Source organism: Tympanuchus pallidicinctus, unplaced genomic scaffold (genome assembly GCF_026119805.1).
Source record: "Tympanuchus pallidicinctus isolate F22 unplaced genomic scaffold, pur_lepc_1.0 scaffold4, whole genome shotgun sequence".
Taxonomy (NCBI): domain Eukaryota; kingdom Metazoa; phylum Chordata; class Aves; order Galliformes; family Phasianidae; genus Tympanuchus; species Tympanuchus pallidicinctus.
Genome location: NW_026294758.1, coordinates 17,925,768 through 17,944,618, shown reverse-complemented (window position 1 = coordinate 17,944,618; position 18,851 = coordinate 17,925,768). Strand labels below are relative to the sequence as shown.

The 18,851-nt window shown below is 40.4% G+C and overlaps 1 protein-coding gene across 1 annotated transcript; it reads right to left on the bottom strand.

The window, feature by feature from the left end:
* Positions 1-1,298: 1,298 nt before the first annotated feature.
* FAM81B (family with sequence similarity 81 member B) lies at positions 1,299-18,293 on the bottom strand. The gene is made up of 7 exons (XM_052700718.1): positions 17,869-18,293; positions 15,304-15,422; positions 10,650-10,779; positions 8,362-8,468; positions 5,378-5,510; positions 2,732-2,927; positions 1,299-1,473 (listed from the first exon to the last, which is right to left on the bottom strand). Exons 1-7 carry the CDS (start codon positions 18,148-18,150, stop codon positions 1,358-1,360), a joined length of 1,083 nt encoding a protein of 360 aa, XP_052556678.1. The 5' UTR covers positions 18,151-18,293; the 3' UTR covers positions 1,299-1,357.
* Between the last annotated feature and the right edge of the window lie 558 nt (positions 18,294-18,851).

Here is an 18,851-nt window from a genome sequence, read left to right as displayed (position 1 = left end):
CACCAGAGCATGGATTCAGAATATCTCAAACTGCTGCACATAACAGATTTATTTCAGTGCTACTGGTTACCCAACGCATGTAAAAAACTTGATGAATGCAGAGCCAACCTGAAAGAAGCAATCGAGATTAAGAGAGCTTGGCAACAATCAAGATGCAGGAAGATTGTGACTTTGGTTACAGTTGGTTCTTCTGTCTTTTCAAGAAGCCAGCATTCCTAGGACTTCACTCCAGATTATTCACTGGAGAAACTCTAACATACTAAGTTGCTTCCTGCAGTGGGAACATGACTAATTGCTGAGTGGAGTTCCCTGGTTTCACCAGTTGTGCTGTGCACAACTCAGCTTCTTAGAGAAGCTACCTGGAATCCATGATGGCTTCTCTCCGTACCTCTTTTGCTGTAGAACAAGAAGCATGCAAGACTTGAAACAGAAAGGTAATCTCAGTCTTTTGAATGCCTTCCCTGGGAGATGGATCGTCTTAGGCCTTCTGAACACAGACATTATACTCTGGAAACTCAGATTTCTTTTGCAAATGGTGACCACCTTATTTTGCCACCCTGCTAAAGAACTCACACTAGCCTCTGGTGTGAAATCATACTGATGTTCCTTTGTCTCTGCTTCCAGAGTTTTTCCCTTATTTCCCTTATTTGATTGTTGTGTGTTAGTTGAGGTTTTTTGGGGGGGGCGTGGCAGGGCTGGGGAGGAGAGGGTCGAGTGGAAGGAGTTGCTTAAGTACAACAAAGCCCACTGCCAATTACAGTTTTGAGCACTACATTGCTAATCAGCAACAACTTTCTTCAGTAAGACAGAGGTGAGTAATAAGCCTTAATAATGTTTCTGCTAATAATTAACTTGCATTTTAGCATTTGTACCCAATTTACAAGCTACTTTTAATGATTGAGTAACTTCTTATAAGCAGTCCAAGTCATTCCACTTTTCATAACGCTTTTACTACCTACACATTCTGTGGAGCTGAAGGAATCTTTTCAGCCTGATTTCAGTATTTACAGCAATCTAAGACATAGCTTCCAGCAGAACTGGGCTAACACTGCTTATACACTGAGTGCTAAATTCATGAAGTCCTTTAAGTAGTATGAATACTTCTGTATGAAATCTGCTTTCAATATTCTAAGTCCATCTTTATTTAAAGCTTTTCTTTGTGTACTTTTAATTGTGAATTTGAAAATGGCTGCAGGTGTAGCAGAGCTGTTATTTTTGTGGCTGTCCAATTTCACAAGCCACAAGAACATCCTACAGCAACAGGGGAAAACAAAGGTGAGCATGTTTGCACCAATGCTACTTTTATTGGAGAGAGCATCTGAGCGTGTTTATAAGGGTTTGCTTTTGCAGTTCAGTCTCATGGAAAGTCTCTTGCTTTGTATGTGTATTTCTCAGTTTTCTTCTTTTCAAGTTTCAGCTTTGTGTTCTGTATTTGTTTGAGCAGCTCCAGAGACTCGTGAATGGATTGAAATCCTGGTAGAAAAATAACAACAATTAATTAAATTGTGGTTGTTTTTAATACTAAGAGATTCTTCTTTTTTTTTTTCCTCAAATACTTCTGACCCACATGTAAATCAGAGCACATTAAACCTAATCTATTTATTTCTTCTTTTCACTGAATACCATAAACATGAAATATCAGCTTATGTTGCCAACTCCTTGCTGTAGGAGTCATATCTTCCAATGCACTGGACGGGCAGGAATCTCAAGAGCCCCCACTAAAAACTGGAATCTTTTATTCTGAAATTTATTATCCCAGCATTCTTCTGCTTTCAGTCCTTCGTGCCTCAAGCTCCTTCCTGTATGAAGGTTGTTGCTAATTCAGAACTTCATTTGTTAATATCTCTGGAGTAGACCTTGTGGGTTGCAAATAATGAAGGAATTGGAATTGAAGTAAGTAGCTGTGGTCCTAGACCTAGAAGATGAGAATGTATCAGATGTGAAGAACTTGTGTAGTGTTTTCAGCCATCTGTTCCCTTGGAATGTTGGCTGAGTGATCTTTTTGCATTAACTAGTGTTTCCATTTTGTTTCCATTATCAGCTGCAAGTTGGGCAATAGCATACTTTACAGTGAGCAAAATCGTCCTTTCCAAAGCGTTGTGCTTTGTGCAAGATGAATTGCTGTTGGTAGTTGAACAGCCAGAATTGGCTCAGGCTGTTAATGAGTCCATGCTCTGGGAATTACGCTCAGCCTGATTGTACCCATAAGAAGCATCTAGTGTGTGTTCAGCAATGTTATCTAAATGCTTCTGTATTCATCTATCCTATGGTCTGGGTAGGGTAGCTATTTAACAACTAGGTGCCTCTTTCTCAATCTCCTGTTAGTGGAGAATGGGGAATAAAGGCTGTAAAAAATATAAAGCAATCAAACATGATCAGCAGGACCTGAGGCAAAAGGCAAAAATGTTCACCTCTCAATTCCGGTTAGTGACCTTGTGAGCAGAAGAAAGATGTACTCAGAGAAATTTGGAAAGTGGATTGTGAAATTGCCCTTTAGATCATCTTACCATCAGACCCTTAGGAAGAGAAAGCAATCTGTGTGTGAATATGCTGTTGGTGCTGGTAAGGACAGATGGGCTAACCCAGATGCCTAGAAATGACACCTGTGAAACCAAAGTGTGGAAGAGAGGAACAGTCTTGTGAAGGTACTTGTCTCATTACTGGAAAATATTTTCTGCAGCAGTAATTTACTGTACAAATATACTGACAGATAATTGCATGAAATTCTCACCTGATCTGTATTCATTCTGGATTTCCTCAAGCTCCTTCCAAATCTGTCTTTCAAACCTGGTGATTCTTGCATGCAGATTTTTTTCATCACTCTTCATTTGGTTCAACTGCCTTTTGTATTTCTCTGGGTTACCTGATTGCTCTAGCTGTAGTGACAGAAGTAGAAGCTTCTCTTCTATTTTCTTTTCTGCTGCTTCCTTTAAAAACATGGCAGAAAGTAATGGTAAACTTTAAATATGCTTTAAATATGCCCACCATTATACTCCATCCTAGCAACCCTGAAATTAATCAGTTATGCTTCCCAATCCCAAGAATAAGAGCACTGCAGAAATGCAGTTAGGTCTGGTACCGTGGAGGGGTGTCAATCCTCTTTTCTTCAACTAACTGGATTAACTGGTGAAGAGGCTGGGGCAGGCCAGAGGGGCTTTCTTTTATTATTTATTATTTTTATCATTTATTTTAACTCCAGTTGTTCTCTCTGTTGCATTCTCTCTAACAACAGCCTGGGAATTTAAACAACTTATTTCAGGCTGCTTTCATGCACTTACCTCAAACACAAGTTTATGAGCCAAGGGGAGAAGAAATGAGGGGTGTACCCAGCTGCCCATCAGTATGGGCAGCGAGCCCCTAACAGCTTCTCTTTGGAGCCCAGTGTCACTCCTAAGGGTCACTGCACCTCCTCAGGGATGTGGCTCCTCATGGCTCATATCCAAGCCATGCTGCTGCCCATTCCTTTCTTGCTCTCCAAGTTGCACAGAGTCCTCTGCTAAGATCCTAGTTTGATCATCAACATGTTCAAAATCCCTCACCTTCTGCAGTCCCAGTGGCACAGAGAATTCAGGCAATGCTGGGGTCTGTCTCTCGGGGAAAATATTTTGCAAACCTGACAGAGTTTTTTGAGCCTAAACTGAGATTATGGTGATGCTGGAAAGGCATTCTGTGTTTACAAACATTGTCATGCTGTGCAGGTGGCTGGTGGAGTGAGTCAGCTCCAGGAATAACCAAACTGCTGCTTCGTACTCCCAACACAGCTCCAGCTTCAGCACAGAACACATCCACCAGCCCTCTTATCCATCTGACTTCAGCCATGTCAAAAAGGTGACCAACAGGACCTTTAACAGATTTTTTACATGGTCTGATAGTGATAGGACAGTGGGAATGGTTTTATACTAAAAGAGGGGAGATTTAGGTTAGATCTTAGGAGGATGCTCTTCACTCAGGGGGCGGTGAGCCCCTGGCACAGCTGCCCAGGGAAGCTGTGGTGCCCCATCCCTGGAGGCGAGGTTGGATGGGGCCCTGGGCAGCTGAGCTGGTGGGGAGCAGCCCTGCCCAGGGTACAGTTTGGGGCTGGATGGGCTTTGAGGGCCCTTCCAACTCAAACCATTCTGCAATCCTATGTTTCATCCTGAAAACAGCTGGCTGTGCTGCTAAGGCCCATGTCTGAGCAGGGTCGGTGTACTCCAAATGGGTTTCACTTCACATTGCTCCCATCTCCAACAGAGTGTTGAAGTTTACCTCAGCCCTCAGGTGCTGAGCTGTGTTTTCCCTGAGAAGACACCCACCTGTTGTAGGGAACTGCTTTAGCATGAATGATCTCTGGAGGTCCCTTCCAACCCATTCTGTGATTCTGTGACACCAGTAGCCCTGTGCACACTTGTATGCGTATACACAAGAATAAAGGCACACCTGATAACTTAATCTATTAGAAGGCTACTTACAGCTCTTTAAGTCCTGTTAAAGTTGCACTGCTTGACACTGACCCAAGAAGAGCTTAACTACGTATTTTGGTTTGTTTTCTCAAAAATAATCACAAACCCTGCAGTAGCAGGGTAGCTGTGAGACAATGCCTGAGGGGTCAGAAACACTTTTGTACCTGCCTGGTTGCACCAAATGTTTGGTATTGACAACTAGAGACTGTGAAGCAGAATAAGAGGAAATTAAAGTTCTATTGTGTTTTAGTTCCCTTTTGAGTAATTTTTCTGTGTGGTTTTGTTTAGCAGTCTTCATTCTGGTTGTAAGGCTTGGCAGGTGTGTTTCAATTGGTTTTGAACTCTGAATCTGAGTGACCTACATGCAGCAAAGGGGGAAAAGCTTTTAGAGTTGTGAAGGAATTGATTAAAAGATACTGGCCCTGTGCCAAGCACTGACTGCTGCAATGGAATCTAAGCTCACTGCGTATTAATATACCAACCACAATAAGGTGATGGCATGTCTACATTTAAAACCAGTAAGAATTTGCATTGAAGATTCCTCACTATTCTGAGCCTGTCAATGAATGAAAAAAAAAAGCCCTTATGATGACCCATCAGTGATGGCACTGATGCTCATTCTGGGACAGGTCACCACTGTTGGGTAAACTGGGGTTTCACAAATACTCAGTTCGTATTGGTTGCCCGGAGGGTTGTGGGATCTCCATCCTCAGAAGCACTTAAAAGTCACCTGGAGGAGACCAGCCACCTGCCTTTGTCGCTGGTCCTGTTCGAGTGAGGAGCTGTATCCCTGGACTTCCAGATACTCCTTTGAAATAAATTATTCTACAGTCATATGTTTTTCATAATTCGATTGGCCATCCCACAAGGCACCAGAGCAATTCCATTTTTGTGTGCAATCTCATGGTGTCTGTAACTTGCTGTGTGGGAAGCCTCACCAGCCTTTCCTTCATTGCACTGAGCTGCTGGTGCTGGTACTGGGCTCGATCTTCAGATTGTGTCAGCTGCGCCTCCGTCCACTTCCGCTGATTCTGAATCTGATCTTTGAAGTCATTTAGAATGCTTGTCAACCTGAAATTAAGATAGGGTTTTTTTAGTAACAAGACTTAAGCTTTAGTCAGCATTGTGGGGGAGTCTTGAGTCATTACACTAAATTATTTAAGTTACTTCGGATCTCCTCAGTAGTTTCCTAAGGAGACCAAGCTCCATTATTTTATTAATCCTTATCTTGAGACTGCATATACATGACAAAATGTGATTTCTCTAGTGCAATCTAATTTGAGAAAATACCCGAGGGCTAAAAAATGCTGTTTTGCAATTGGAATTATCTTTGTTTAAAGTGAATGAAGAAGCTACACTATCCCATTGAACATCAGCTGTGCTGCTGGACATTACTGTGGGCACCAGAATCACCTGCAGTTTGAAAAAGCTCATAAGGATGAAAGAGATTTTTACGTAATGGTTTACAAATGCAGAGAAAACATGCATGTTCTTATAAAGCACCAGCTGGACAGAAATGTGAAAGCCCTCCCTGGAGACACAAAAGGACAGTAGCTAAAAGGATGCCACACAGTCTGAACTTGCAAACTCCTGAGCTGGAGAGCAGCGTGCTTGCTTTTCTTATGGTGCAGCAGGTAATTGATAATATGAGCCATGAAGAGACATAAGCATATGTCCAATTCTAGTCACACATTTAAATTTCCATTCTCATGCAGGTTGCCAGACTTCCACAGAAAATTTGAGTGTAACTGTATCAATTCCTAAGGCATACTTGAATGCAAAGAGTTTGGTTCTCAGCCAGCTTACAAACCAGCAAGGAAGGAGCAGGGTTTTATAACTACATGCTTAAAGCACTTGTAACACTTATGTCACTTTCCAAAAGAATGTCTGAGAGAAACTGTTTTTTAAAACCAAGTGATTCATAACAATTTTGTATCTGCCTAATGAAGTGATAATTGCCATCTAATGTAATGTAATTACTAATGTAATGTGAGAAACAAATTAACATTAACAGAATTTCTGTCAGTGACATATTAGTGCTGTTTGCTTACTGTAGACAGTGCCTTACCAAGGCACTGTATGGCTGTGAGGTCAGTTTATCATTATTACTCATTTTACTAGTTCTAGGATTATTTTAACAATAACACGGGTTTGGGGCTAGGTGAGCTTTGAGATTCCTTCCAACCCAAGCCACTCTGTGATTCTGTGAATTACTATCCCTTCTGCAAGGACCTAACAAAAAAGAGATCTGTAGTGAGCCGGGCTGCAGAGAGAGATGAGTTGCCATAGTCTTGGTCCAGATAGTCCCTGAAATATTAATGACATACTTGTGGCTATTTAATAAGTGCATCCTCTAAGTAGTGCTGCGATAAACGTGCGAGCAGAACTATTGACAAGTGATCTGCCTCTGTGCAGTTGAACACAGCCCTTTGTCAGCTAACCGGCCCTGAGAGAACAAGTACCCAGTCCCCCACCTGTGAAGGCCAATGCTATCTAGCAAAGCAATACTTCCTCTGAAGTCCTGAAGTAGTTTAAAAATTCATCAGGTTTTCAGTAACTGTATATAGAAGTATCAGTTTGCACTTTCACAATACAACTGCCAGATCAGAAAAACTGCTGGTTACCAGACAGTTTCATGCCATTTGAAGAGGTAACTGGGCTTTAAAACCAAATTAAACATGCTAGTTCATAAGCAGAAACTCCAGTCTGTCCTACCAAAAGAAGTTACATTTTGCTTCACATTAAAAGACACAGTTCTGGTGCATCTCAAAGCCTTGGAAGCCTCCTATTTCTATTGGAAGTTTCAGTAAGGCCTAATTGACTTATGAGAAACTCAGCATTTTCTTAAATTGTAATATTTCCCTCTTTTCTGGCATTTTTCCTTTCTTTTTTTTCCTCTTTTATTTTGGTATTTGGGGGGTTGGACTTGATGATCTCTGGAGGTCCCTTCCAACCCCTAAAATTCTGTGATTCTTGTTAATCTCACATTATTCTCTTCATCCTTTACTCTCTGTCTTTCTGTAACTCCTTTTTTCCTCACTTTAATTCATTCCCCTTTTTAGTTGTTATTTCAGTATTCATCCCTACTCCTTTTCTTGTTTTCTTGATGTGAATATTTTCTGTTTAAATAGCATATTTTTAACTCTGAATGCAATTCAGATAAATTTAATTCAAATACTCCAACATGTTAAGAAGTGGAAATGCTGCCTTTGAAATATTGTTGCAGTATTAATATAATTAGATTTCAAATTACTTGTGCTGGCTCTGCTGTTTAATGCTTGGCTGTTTAGCATTGTTCTGCATATGGATGCCACACACCTTAATTCACTGTGTAATCACTGGAGCTCCTACCTCTGTAAAACTCATCAAGATTAAAAGGATGCTCTAAAAGTACTTTTGCATCCAGAGTAGGAGAAATATTGGTTGGAGAAAGAAACAATAAATTACAAATCCAAGGACATGTGAAACAGTACAGCTTCACTCCTCAGCTCCATTCCTGTCCTGCCCCTGCCCACCTCCCTCAACCAGCACTTCCCCATTCCAGCTCTCTCCCTACTGAACAGACAGAGCAAACCTTTCAAGAAAATGTCACCTGCACCTTAGGCAAGTCAAAAGTTAGACTCAATTACAGTGGTAAATAGTACCTTTCTACTCATGCCTTTCTTTTAGCTATGGAAGGGTAATTGCTTTTGTACCTTCCTACAGGATGGTATTTTGTGCCTCATTTTAACAACTAGCTTATAAGACAACATATTTTCATCACGTATTTTCATTATTTTATAGAATGGATCTTCATTAACCTTTTCTTTATGTTTTGAATAGATGTTAACTAATGGGTTTGTTTGGCTGTTTCATTACAACCTGTTCATCATACTGAAGTATCCAAGGTGAATTATCATAATGAAAACCCTTCATCACCTACTTGAAATCCAGAAGTTGCAATTCGTGATGTTGATCTCCCTGGACTGTCTTTAAATTTGAGCTTTGATCAGAGTTGGAAGTCTCTATCTTGCCTAATAGCTGCATTGCCTAATGAGAATTAACAGAGAATGCCTTTATGAGCCAGAAGGTGAGCACTTATCTTTAAATATGTATTATGATTGCAAGAGTGAAAAAAACAACTGCCTCAAAGGTACAACATTGAATTTCTCTCACAAATGATTTCATTCAGCAAGGACTTGAGCTCAGGGTCACTCAGACTATAAGAGCCACTTAGTGAAAGTTTTTTTGGACACAAGTTTTGTAACTAAATTCACAGATAATGAAGACTTTATTTCAAGACATTGTGCACAACTAAAACTTCCCTGAAGATGTTAGAACCCAAGGGGTAATATTCCTTGACAGAAAATGTTCATCAAACACCTGTTGGACTCCCAGCACCAGTGAAAGGAGGACACAGTTACTCACAGATCAACCCCTCGTCTGCTCCATCCATGCTGAAATGAACATACAGGCTCTCTAGCCTGGGTTCCTGCACTCTGAGGCATTTTTGGCTGGAGCTGTCGTATTCTATGTGGCCATTCCCTTTAGGGGAGCAGGATGAGAGAGTGCCTCAGGAACCAGGGCTGTGGTTTCTGGATCCTCAGGCAAACCATAAAATTATAGAATCATCAAATCAATTCAGTTGGAAAGTGCGCTTAAGCTTCATCCAGTCCAATTCCCTTACAATGAACAGAGAGACCTACAGCTTGAGCAGGTGCTCAGAGCCTGCTCTAGCCTGACCTTAACTGTCTCCAGGGACAGGGCATCCACCACATCTCTGGGTGACCTGTGGCAGTGCCCCACCAACCTTACTGTAAAAAACTTCTTTATTTCCAATCTGAATCTCCCCTCTTTTAGTTTGAACCCATTTTGCCTTTTCCTATCACAACGGATCCTGCTAAAGTGCCTGTCCCCTTCATTTGTATAGCCCCCCTTTAGTACTGAAAGACTGCCCTGGTAAGAAAATGCCTTCATCTGGTTGATAGCTATGGCACATGTATGTCAACAGGGAGCAGCTAAAGGCTCATTACATAGTTTTGATAGCTGAATACACATACACAAAAAAAGCTTCATTTTGGAAATTCTCATTTGCTTCTTTGCCAGAAATGCAATAGTGTAGTTTTCCCCTCCTTACCTGAGAAACTTTGTTCTGCTTCCTGCTTCATATCTATGACAGCTTTTTTTTACCTGCTACTGTTTCAAATGACCTGACGCACCTTCATTTCCCATTCTCAGGCAAAGAGGAACATCTTCATAGGAATTGAAGAAGACAGGTGTCCAAATAGTGTCTTATAGCAGAACTCCAGGTAAAATACTTTCATTTGAATTGTCATGAATAATTTTTCTTTGTAGGAGAGGATATCTGGGTACAAAATGACTGGAACTCTGCCTTGTGCAGCAGAAGATTCAATTAAAATGTGCTGATGAGTTTTTAATTGATATCAAGTATAGGAGAAGGTGAATGTCCCATATCTCCTCCCAAGCTCAATTGTAATGCATGCAGACAACACCCAGTTTGAATCAGGAGCAGAAAGCTGTCTTGCTGCAGGTTTACAAACCAAACATATCAGTAGGCTGTACTTGTGAATCATTGCTAATGCTCTTGAACCTGTGTAAGGTTCTAAAACAGCTACTGAACACAATGAACCTCTCACAAGACCAGCAATAAGGAATCATAAGCAGTAACAGTTGTTATTTGTTGTTTCTCTCTATGGAAAGAAAAAAAAAAAAAAAAAAAAGAGAGAGAAAATACCATTTTCCAGAATATTTTCAGTGCTACAGTTTCAAATATTTTTGAAATATTGCCGGCTTTCATAGGATGTGCTACTAGATGTCTCCTTGCAACCACCTTAAAATTGAAGAAAAAAGAGTGGATGTATAAACTATTTTTCAGCTCCAGAATTAATGTAACTGAATTTTCCAGATGCACTAAAGGCAGAATTGTGCTTTTATTTAAGGGTCTTTTAAACCATACTGAGAAAACAACTGTGATGGATCATTCACAATCTTAGTATTGCCAATACTTTGTTAACTGTTTTTAGACTACATCTATTAGAAAGGCCACTACCATTCTACACCATCAAAGAAAACTTAATTTTTATTTAAAAAAATCCTGAGATGTTTTATAAATGGTGTATCCATCATTAATGTTGATCAGCACATAGGAGAGTAAGCACTCTGTGTGTGCCTTATCATCACTCATCAGGTATTGCGAATTTCTGTACTCACCATCTTCTCAAAACTGCCAGTATGATTTTTGAGGATAGAGCGAAGGCTGTAGATCTCCTTATTGATGTTCTGGACCTCATGCCTGATAACACGGATGTCTCCTGATAGCTGTGCAATACTTGCCTCACATCTGCAAAAGAACCAGAGATGAGAGAACTTCTGCATGGACATATATAAGGGTGGAGCTGAAGGTGAGGAAGTGGAAGGTGCTCAGCATTTGACCAGCAATCCCTTAGCTGCAGTGACAAAACATTTGGTGTCCATACATTGCAAACCTCCTTGTGGCTCCTATCGGTTTGAGATGACCTGAAACAGTTCACAGCTCTGTGACCCTGCTGGGCCATTTCCTACTCAGTTTCCTGCTGTCTAATCTTAAGGTGAGCTAATTTAAATCTCAAATGCAAATTGAGAGGTTACTCAGCCATTCCAGCTGCCTGCAGTTTTTGGATGCCTATCCAGAGTGTAGGAGAGCCCAGACGGCAGCATCCTCTGGCTGGAAGCAGATGTGGAGGATGATCAGGTTTGGAATGGCAACAGGCAAAAAAAAATACGATGTTTTATAGGGAGCACTTGTCATTTTCTATTTAAACTCTCTCAGTTGCATTCACTAAAATATCTTGTCACATTTCAAATGGGCAAAGAGATTATATGAGAATGATGGCATTAATTGAATAATATTTAACCAGCTTACCTCCAGGTAATATATGCATCCAATTTCTTCCTGTCTTTACTGTACCTATACACAGTGTGTAATATATGTGTATACATTTACATAAACACATTTATTTTTTTTTCCACAGGAGGAAGATGATTTTAGTGTATATGTAAATATTTGTATAACATCATAAATACATCCAACATGAGCTAGAAGACAGAGACTTCTGCTCCTGCACCCTTCCCTGAAGAGTGGAGGATGACAGAGAATTACCTCCACATCTGCCTCTCAGGAGTAACCACCTACTCCCATCAAAGGCACTTGAAACAATATTGAGGAAACAACTATCTTACCTTGTGCAGTGTGTGCACAGCATAAAGCACTGCAGCATTTAGTATACATAGTAGATTAGAAGTTGAGTAAAGAAAACAGATGAGTTTTAAAATGCCAGAGAAATTATCTTCCAAAGCACTAAAGGCTAGAGCCAGTGCTGTTGTCAGACAAAGGAACTGAAGAGAGGCTGTGACAGTTTAAATAGACCAGCCTTTTGTCATCTCTTGATAATGCAGAAATATTGAGATACACCTACAGAGCATTCACATCAGGGAAATGAAAAAATTTTCTGCAGATAATAGAGGCTTCGTGCAAAGGCCAGTACATTGATTAAAAAAAAAAAAAAAAAAGCTATATATTTTATTCATCTGGAAAACAAATTACAAAATAGCTCAAAAGGCGAACACAGCTCTTAAGAGGGCAAGGGGTGTGAGGTGGTGCCTGCTGCAAAGCTTTTACCAGTCAAACCTCAAACACCAGCATGGAGCTGGCAAGGGATGATGCTCCAGGGGCTGCGAGCTTCATGGGGATAAGGGACACCTAGCACTATACTGGGATGGAAGAGCTCATTTGTATGTAACAGCAATGAGTCTGTGGCCAAGATGGGGTATGGGGTGACAGCAGCCTCTCCACAGCCGGAGCAGTGGGGATGCTCTCAGAGGTGTGCGTCATGGATCATATGTACCTACACACAGTACTGGTGCTTTGTGCAGCGTAGAATGGTTGCAGTTCGAAAGACTTAGTCCTGAAGAGAATGGACTTGTGACTTTTAAAATCCTGCACCAAATCAGTATTTGATGTAGGAGATTCTCAGCAGACTGTGGTGAGATCATTGTTGTTCAGTCACATACATAGAATCTGGGAGTAAGAGACAAATAGCAAGATGGATATGGAAATGTGCAGGAAGTATGATCCTTGTTAGATATGCATATAAATTACATAGCAAAAAGAAATAGCCTCTAAGGATTATACAGGAGGATTTAATTATTACCCTATAAAGACATGGAAAGAGCATATATTCAACAAAGGACTACTTAATTTAGCAAAGTTTGCATATTCTGAAGGGTGGAATAACTTCATGGGCATGCATCACCGGCTTTGGTAGTCTAGTACTACACTGGATTTTTCCTTTGAGCAACAACAAAAAAAAAAATCTCAAGAAAAAAAATTGTAATGCAGACATCTGTGTAAAGTGCAATGATTATTCAGTCTTCTTGTCGGTGCGTATGAAGAGACAGGTCAATATTTATGAAAAGTATTGTTTCTTCTTACAGTTGATTACCTAAATTTTAGTACTCTAAAATCATAGAATCATAGAATCATAGAATCACAAGGTTGGAAACAATCTATAAGATCATCCAGTCCAACCGTCTCCTCATCACCATTGCCACCGCTAGCACTAAGCCATATCATGCAGCACGTCATTCAGACGCCTCTTGAACACTGCCAGGGATGGCAACTCCACCACCTCCCTGGGCAGGCCATAAATATGGATCCCAAGCCCAAAAGAATTCTTGCTTCAATTTATTTTAAGAATTAGAACACTAATCTAAAATACTGCTAATTTTAGACACTGGCTGCTGATGTTGAAGGCTGTTTTTACTGTCACTGCTATTTGAAACACAAATGTTTGTGTGGTATAGATATGGGGTCAAAAGGTCCCAGAATTAATGGGTGTCCACGCCTGTATTCAACAAGAGTGCTCTGTATTTCAGGGGAAGACACAGCGACAGAAAAGAAAGACACAAATTGAATTACAAGAGTTAATCCACATTAATCCTTCACACAGGGCAGAATATAGGAGGATGAATCATCTGCTCTGAGAAAGAGCAGAGCACCATTAAGGTTTACTTCAATCTTCAATTGAGGTCATGCTGCAAGTCAACAGCAAAACTTTCATTGCAAGTTTGCACTGGGAAGATTTCTATTCACTCAAAATATGTAAATTATATGAACTCCTGAGTTTATCTCCAGCTACTTTGGGCCATACTTTACACAGCTTTGAGCTGAGACTCAAGGTCAAAAGAATATGAGGAAGCAAGCATTAATCATCTCTGTTGTAATGATCCTGCTGGTCAGTTCCGGCCCACTTCAGGGCACTGTGCTGAGGACATTTTTGCCAGTGAGAGAAATGAGAATGTGCTGAAAAATCATGAATCACACCAAACTGGACTATGCTTCAGTGTGCGCTGTCATGGGTGCCTGACCTCCACTATTCTGCGTGGATTTTCATTGTGTATATGGAAGTGGATAGGACTTTTTTTTTTAACCCTCAGCATTTTCTTATCCGTTTTCTGCTTTCCCCAGTGTGTTTGGTTTCCTTTGCTGCAGGCCAATGCTCCAGTACAGCAAATGGGAACAAGACTTACTGCAGCTGACAAAAGTGAGCTGTATGCCTGGAGAAACACTGGGAAAAAATAACAGGACACATTGCCCATTAAACGTTATGACTTTGCAGAAAGCATGTCATCTGGAAATTCTGCCCATACAAATTTGAGAACACCAAGAGAAAAATGTATTGTATGATCACCTCTTGCGTTCTTTCAATGCTGATCAGCTGCAAGATTTAAAAAATGTATCTTTCTCCTGCCAAGTTTAAATGTACTGGCTTCACCATCTAGTTTTGAATTCTTGGACTTTTCTTCAGTAGTTTGGAGTCCTTCAGTACACTGTGATTTTCTTTATCTGCCTCTCTCTCAGTACCTATACCTGGAAGTGAAGAAATCTCAGGATATTTTTTTTTAGAAGCTATACATAGACGCGTACTTCTCTCAGCCAGAAATTTTCCTCATCTCATCACCACATTCCTGGCTGTTCTAACAACATATCAAGCTTTTCACTTCAGAAAGGGAATTCTGGACTCAGTTCAGTATTCTGAACTGAGAATGGAGCTACCTGGTCCCTGTTCACCAGTCCTCCACAGTTCTGGTCCAGTCTTAGCATTTCTGATACTGTGTATTTGTGAGAGCCCACTGTCAGTTATTCATCTACCATATTCCCTACATTTTTCCTAGAGAATTCAGAAACAGAGCAGTTCCTCACGGGGGTTATAAAGAACTTCTTTTCAGTGGCCCAAGTACATTCTTTCACAACACCAATCATATTTTCGTTATCCACAGATATCAATAGCAATAATTTTATATGGAAAACATAAGACTGGCCTCCAGAGAAAAACAAACAAGGAAACATCGGAAGCAGGCCAGTTCAAGGAGTTTTTTCCTTAAAGACTACTTTTTTTCAGTGTACTGATCAGTTCAGACATTTCTTAATCCAAATACTCTCTTGATATATAACACATCAGAGTTTCATTTCTTCTTTAAATCATAACATTAGCTGTTTATAAATGCCTCACAGAAGTTCATTATCAAAGGAAGAAATCATGTTTGTTCTTTCCATTTTCCAAGAGAGGAGGTGAAGAACAACAGGACAGCTTAAGCTACTTCAGCTGAAGTCAGTCCAGACTGGGAAACAAAAGAATTTAAGTATGTTGTGAAGAACAAGACAGGGAAAAAAAGGTATTTTTTCCTGGTTTGATTAACATATAGAATGCAAAGCACAGATCTATCACAAAAAAATGGAGATATAAAATGAGTGCAAAGTATGTTTGTGCCACCTCTGAGCTTGCTTTGCCTAAATTGGAAAAGAGGGCCATCATATATTCCTTACCTCACCACTCTTCCACGCAGGTCTCCAAGACTCTGGATATATTTATGGTCCAGACTTTGAATAGCAAAATTGGTTTGCACTGTGCAACCATCTCTTGTTCTCATTTGTCTCTCCAAAACCTGTGAATTCAAAATATTTAATGCGGTGTTGGTTTCCCACATTATTTATTTATATTGTTCAAAAAAATGAGTTGAAGCACCATTTTCAGAATAAGGCCCAAACGCTTATTTTACTCTCAAGGAAGAAGTAAAAAGGAAGAAAAAATTTTTCTTTCAGAAATCTACACCTGTATAAATCAGGGCTCAATGCCAGATAGTGTAGGGCTTTGGGCAGCCTATGCTAGTAGGAGATCTCCCTGCCCGTGGCAAGGGAGTTGGATTAAATTGGTTTTTAGGGTCTTCTCCAATACAACTCCATGGTGCTGTGAAATTATGTGTCTACTTCTCCCTTAAGATTGTGCTTTATGTTGAAAAGTCCAGCTTTCAAAAACAGGGAAATGTTACATCCACCTAATCCCAAACTGGCATGAGTGTCAGTATGAGCTAGTCAATATCTTCTTTTGCTCTTTTTGTCTGTTTTATTGCACAGTAATAACTGTCTGATCTAAAGACAGAAGGAGCAACCACCCTGAAGGCTTTTTGGCAGTGGCCCATGCTGATCATATCTGTATGTGTCACAATAATTAATTTTAGGAAGCTTTTTGGAGCTACCATGACCTTTTACAGACACAAAGCTGAGAGAGGGAGAGATATTCCAGATGCCCCAGCTTTAGGACTAGGGTTGAGAGCAAAGGCCCTGAGCTGACATTAAAGTGTTGCCACAGCAACATGGCTGGAGAAAAGATGAGAGGCACTTCTCACCTCTGCAACTAAACTTCTAACACAGATGTCTCCATCATGCAATTTGAAGTCTCTTCATAGAATCATGGATAGGGAATTAATCAGGGTTGTAGCACTACTTGTGTTGAGATTGTTAGTTCAGCTTATGCAGTTTTGCAACTGCGTCAGAGTTTCATCATCTGCACCTTCACTCCCTGGAGAGTCTTTCCCAGAACAAAGTGTTCTTTTTAGGGCATTCTTCATGTTCTCAGAGTATGGAAGCCACATTTCTAGGTGAATCCCTTTGTTCTTTTTAAAATGCTTTAAAATGATCATTGCTCAACTGCTCTAATTCACTGCGTGCCAGGAGCAGTTCTCCAAACTGTATTCTCTGATGTCTCTCACTGTGCTGCTTTGCATGCTGTTGGTCATTCACCTCAGAAATCCTCACAGCCATAGCATAAGTGAGCAAACACTTGAGACTAGGACACAAAGTAGTCATTTACCACCAAGGAAAAAGTTTGGGCTTAGAAAACTCACAGCATCTTGGGCATTTTTCTAGTAAAATAATCCTGATTTCAGGTGAGTCACTATTTCAAATTTGTTATAATAAACACATAGAATCTATAGTATTTCCCCAGTAACATAAGAAGCAAAATTTTGAATTTACTGGCATTTGGAAGACATTCAGCACATGAAAAGATAACACAAATCTCTTTGGAAGTCTGTTTATTTGTACTGTACATTTTTGTCCAAAAAGAAAATCAAGGAGTTGGTGAATTTCACATATAAATTTGAACAAATAACAGCAAAGAATTAAAGATCTTTAGCCAGAACAGGGTACCCCATGAACTTTCAGTACAGAATCATCAGTCATCTCAGATAAAGTGTAACCTGAACCTTCATTCCAGTTTAAACTGAACTTCATGAAGACTTTCAATGTTCAATTATGTTTTCATACAGAAATTATGTGAATTAGAACATCTACAACTAGAAAACTAAGGAAAAAGATCGATTTTTCATGTTATTTTAGAAAAAAATGAAGTTTACTAATTTCTCTCTAATTCTGTCTCCCACTCTCCAACAAAAATTAAAGCAAATAGGATGTGAATCTTCCAGGTAATAGAAAATAACACAAAAACTTGTTTGTCTACTTCCGTTCCCTTCTGTTTCCCTTGCCTTGCCTTGCCTTGCCTTGCCTTGCCTTGCCTTGCCTTGCCTTGCCTTGCCTTGCCTTGCCTTCCCTTCCCTTCCCTTCCCTTCCCTTCCCTTCCCTTCCCTTCCCTTCCCTTCCCTTCCCTTCCCTTCCCGCCCCCTCCCCCTTCCCCTTCCTTTCTCTTTCTCTTTCTCTTTCTCTTTCTCTTTCTCTTTCTCTTTTTCTCTTTCTCTTTCTCTTTCTCTTTCTCTTTCTCTTTCTCTTTCTCTTTCTCTTTCTCTTTCTCTTTCTCTTTCTCTTTCTCTTTCTCTTTCTCTTTCTCTTTTTCTCTTTCTCTTTCCCTTTCCCTTTCCCTTTCCCTTGCCCTTGCCCTTGCCCTTGCCCTTGCCCTTGCCCTTGCCCTTTGCCCTTGCCCTGCTCTCTTCCCTTCTTTTTTCACAAGGAATTGCAAGTGCCTATATAAGAATATCAGAATTTACCTAAAATATACTGCTCAGTATAAGGACTTTTCCATCCCTAGAACCATACAAATGTTGAGTTGATCATGGACTAGTGCTGTGACAGGGGGAAATTGCCCTTGCCATTTCTTACCTGAATGTCCTGGCTGAGCTTTTCAACTATGCCTATTATGGTCTGTATATGGTTCTGCAGTAGTTCTCGAGCAGCAGTCTCTCTGTGCTGAAAGCCTGTGGTTTCCTGGAGGTAGGAGATAATGTCATTCTTGATTCGGAAGGCCTGATGGAGGAGGAAGGCTGTGGTCCTCTCCTGGCTGGAAAGCCACCCCTCCAGCAGATGTGCCTTGTCTCCAGGACCAGGAGCAGGGGATGGGTCTCTCCTGCGAACAGCCAAAACCCCTGGTGTTGTGGCAACCATGGAAAGAAAACCAAGGGAATTGCATGGAGCTATGTCAGGGGAGGTCAGGATGGCTCCTAGGAAAAGGTTCTTTTCTGTGAACCTTTTCTGTGATCTTTTGTGGTCACAGCCCTTAGCTGCCAGCACACAGCAGCACACACACAGCAGTGCTCATGTTCGGTTTCCCTTCGCATTACTTACACCTACCCACTGGGAAGAAATTTGCAAAACTAATGGTTTTCTTACAACCATCCCAGACTTGAATATAACCAGTGCAACTGCATATAAATATAGAAGGAAGGGAGAGAGGAAAGATGTTGCACGGAACTGAAATTGGCAGGTACAGAACAAAACTTAATTTAGACAGGAACAATCTGGAGCTTGAAGAAAACTGGAATTTTGAGCTACTTCTGACTAAAAAGGCAGAGAGAAATTTAATTTCTGTAGAACCTCAAGTTTCTGTGTTATCCCAAAATTCTTTTTTTCTTTTTTTTTTTTTTCTTAATTTAACCTATATGTCATATTTATGCTTTCAATGCTGTATGAAATATCCTGATATCAATTTATTTAACATTTGTAGCCTAGCAATGAATAAAAATATTCAGCCTTTTCAGAAACAAACCATACATCTTATTCAGCAACGATAAAGACATCCTAGAATGTATTTGCCTTGTTGCACTCCTATGCTGCAACATCTTAGCGAAACAGGCATTTGGAGTGCT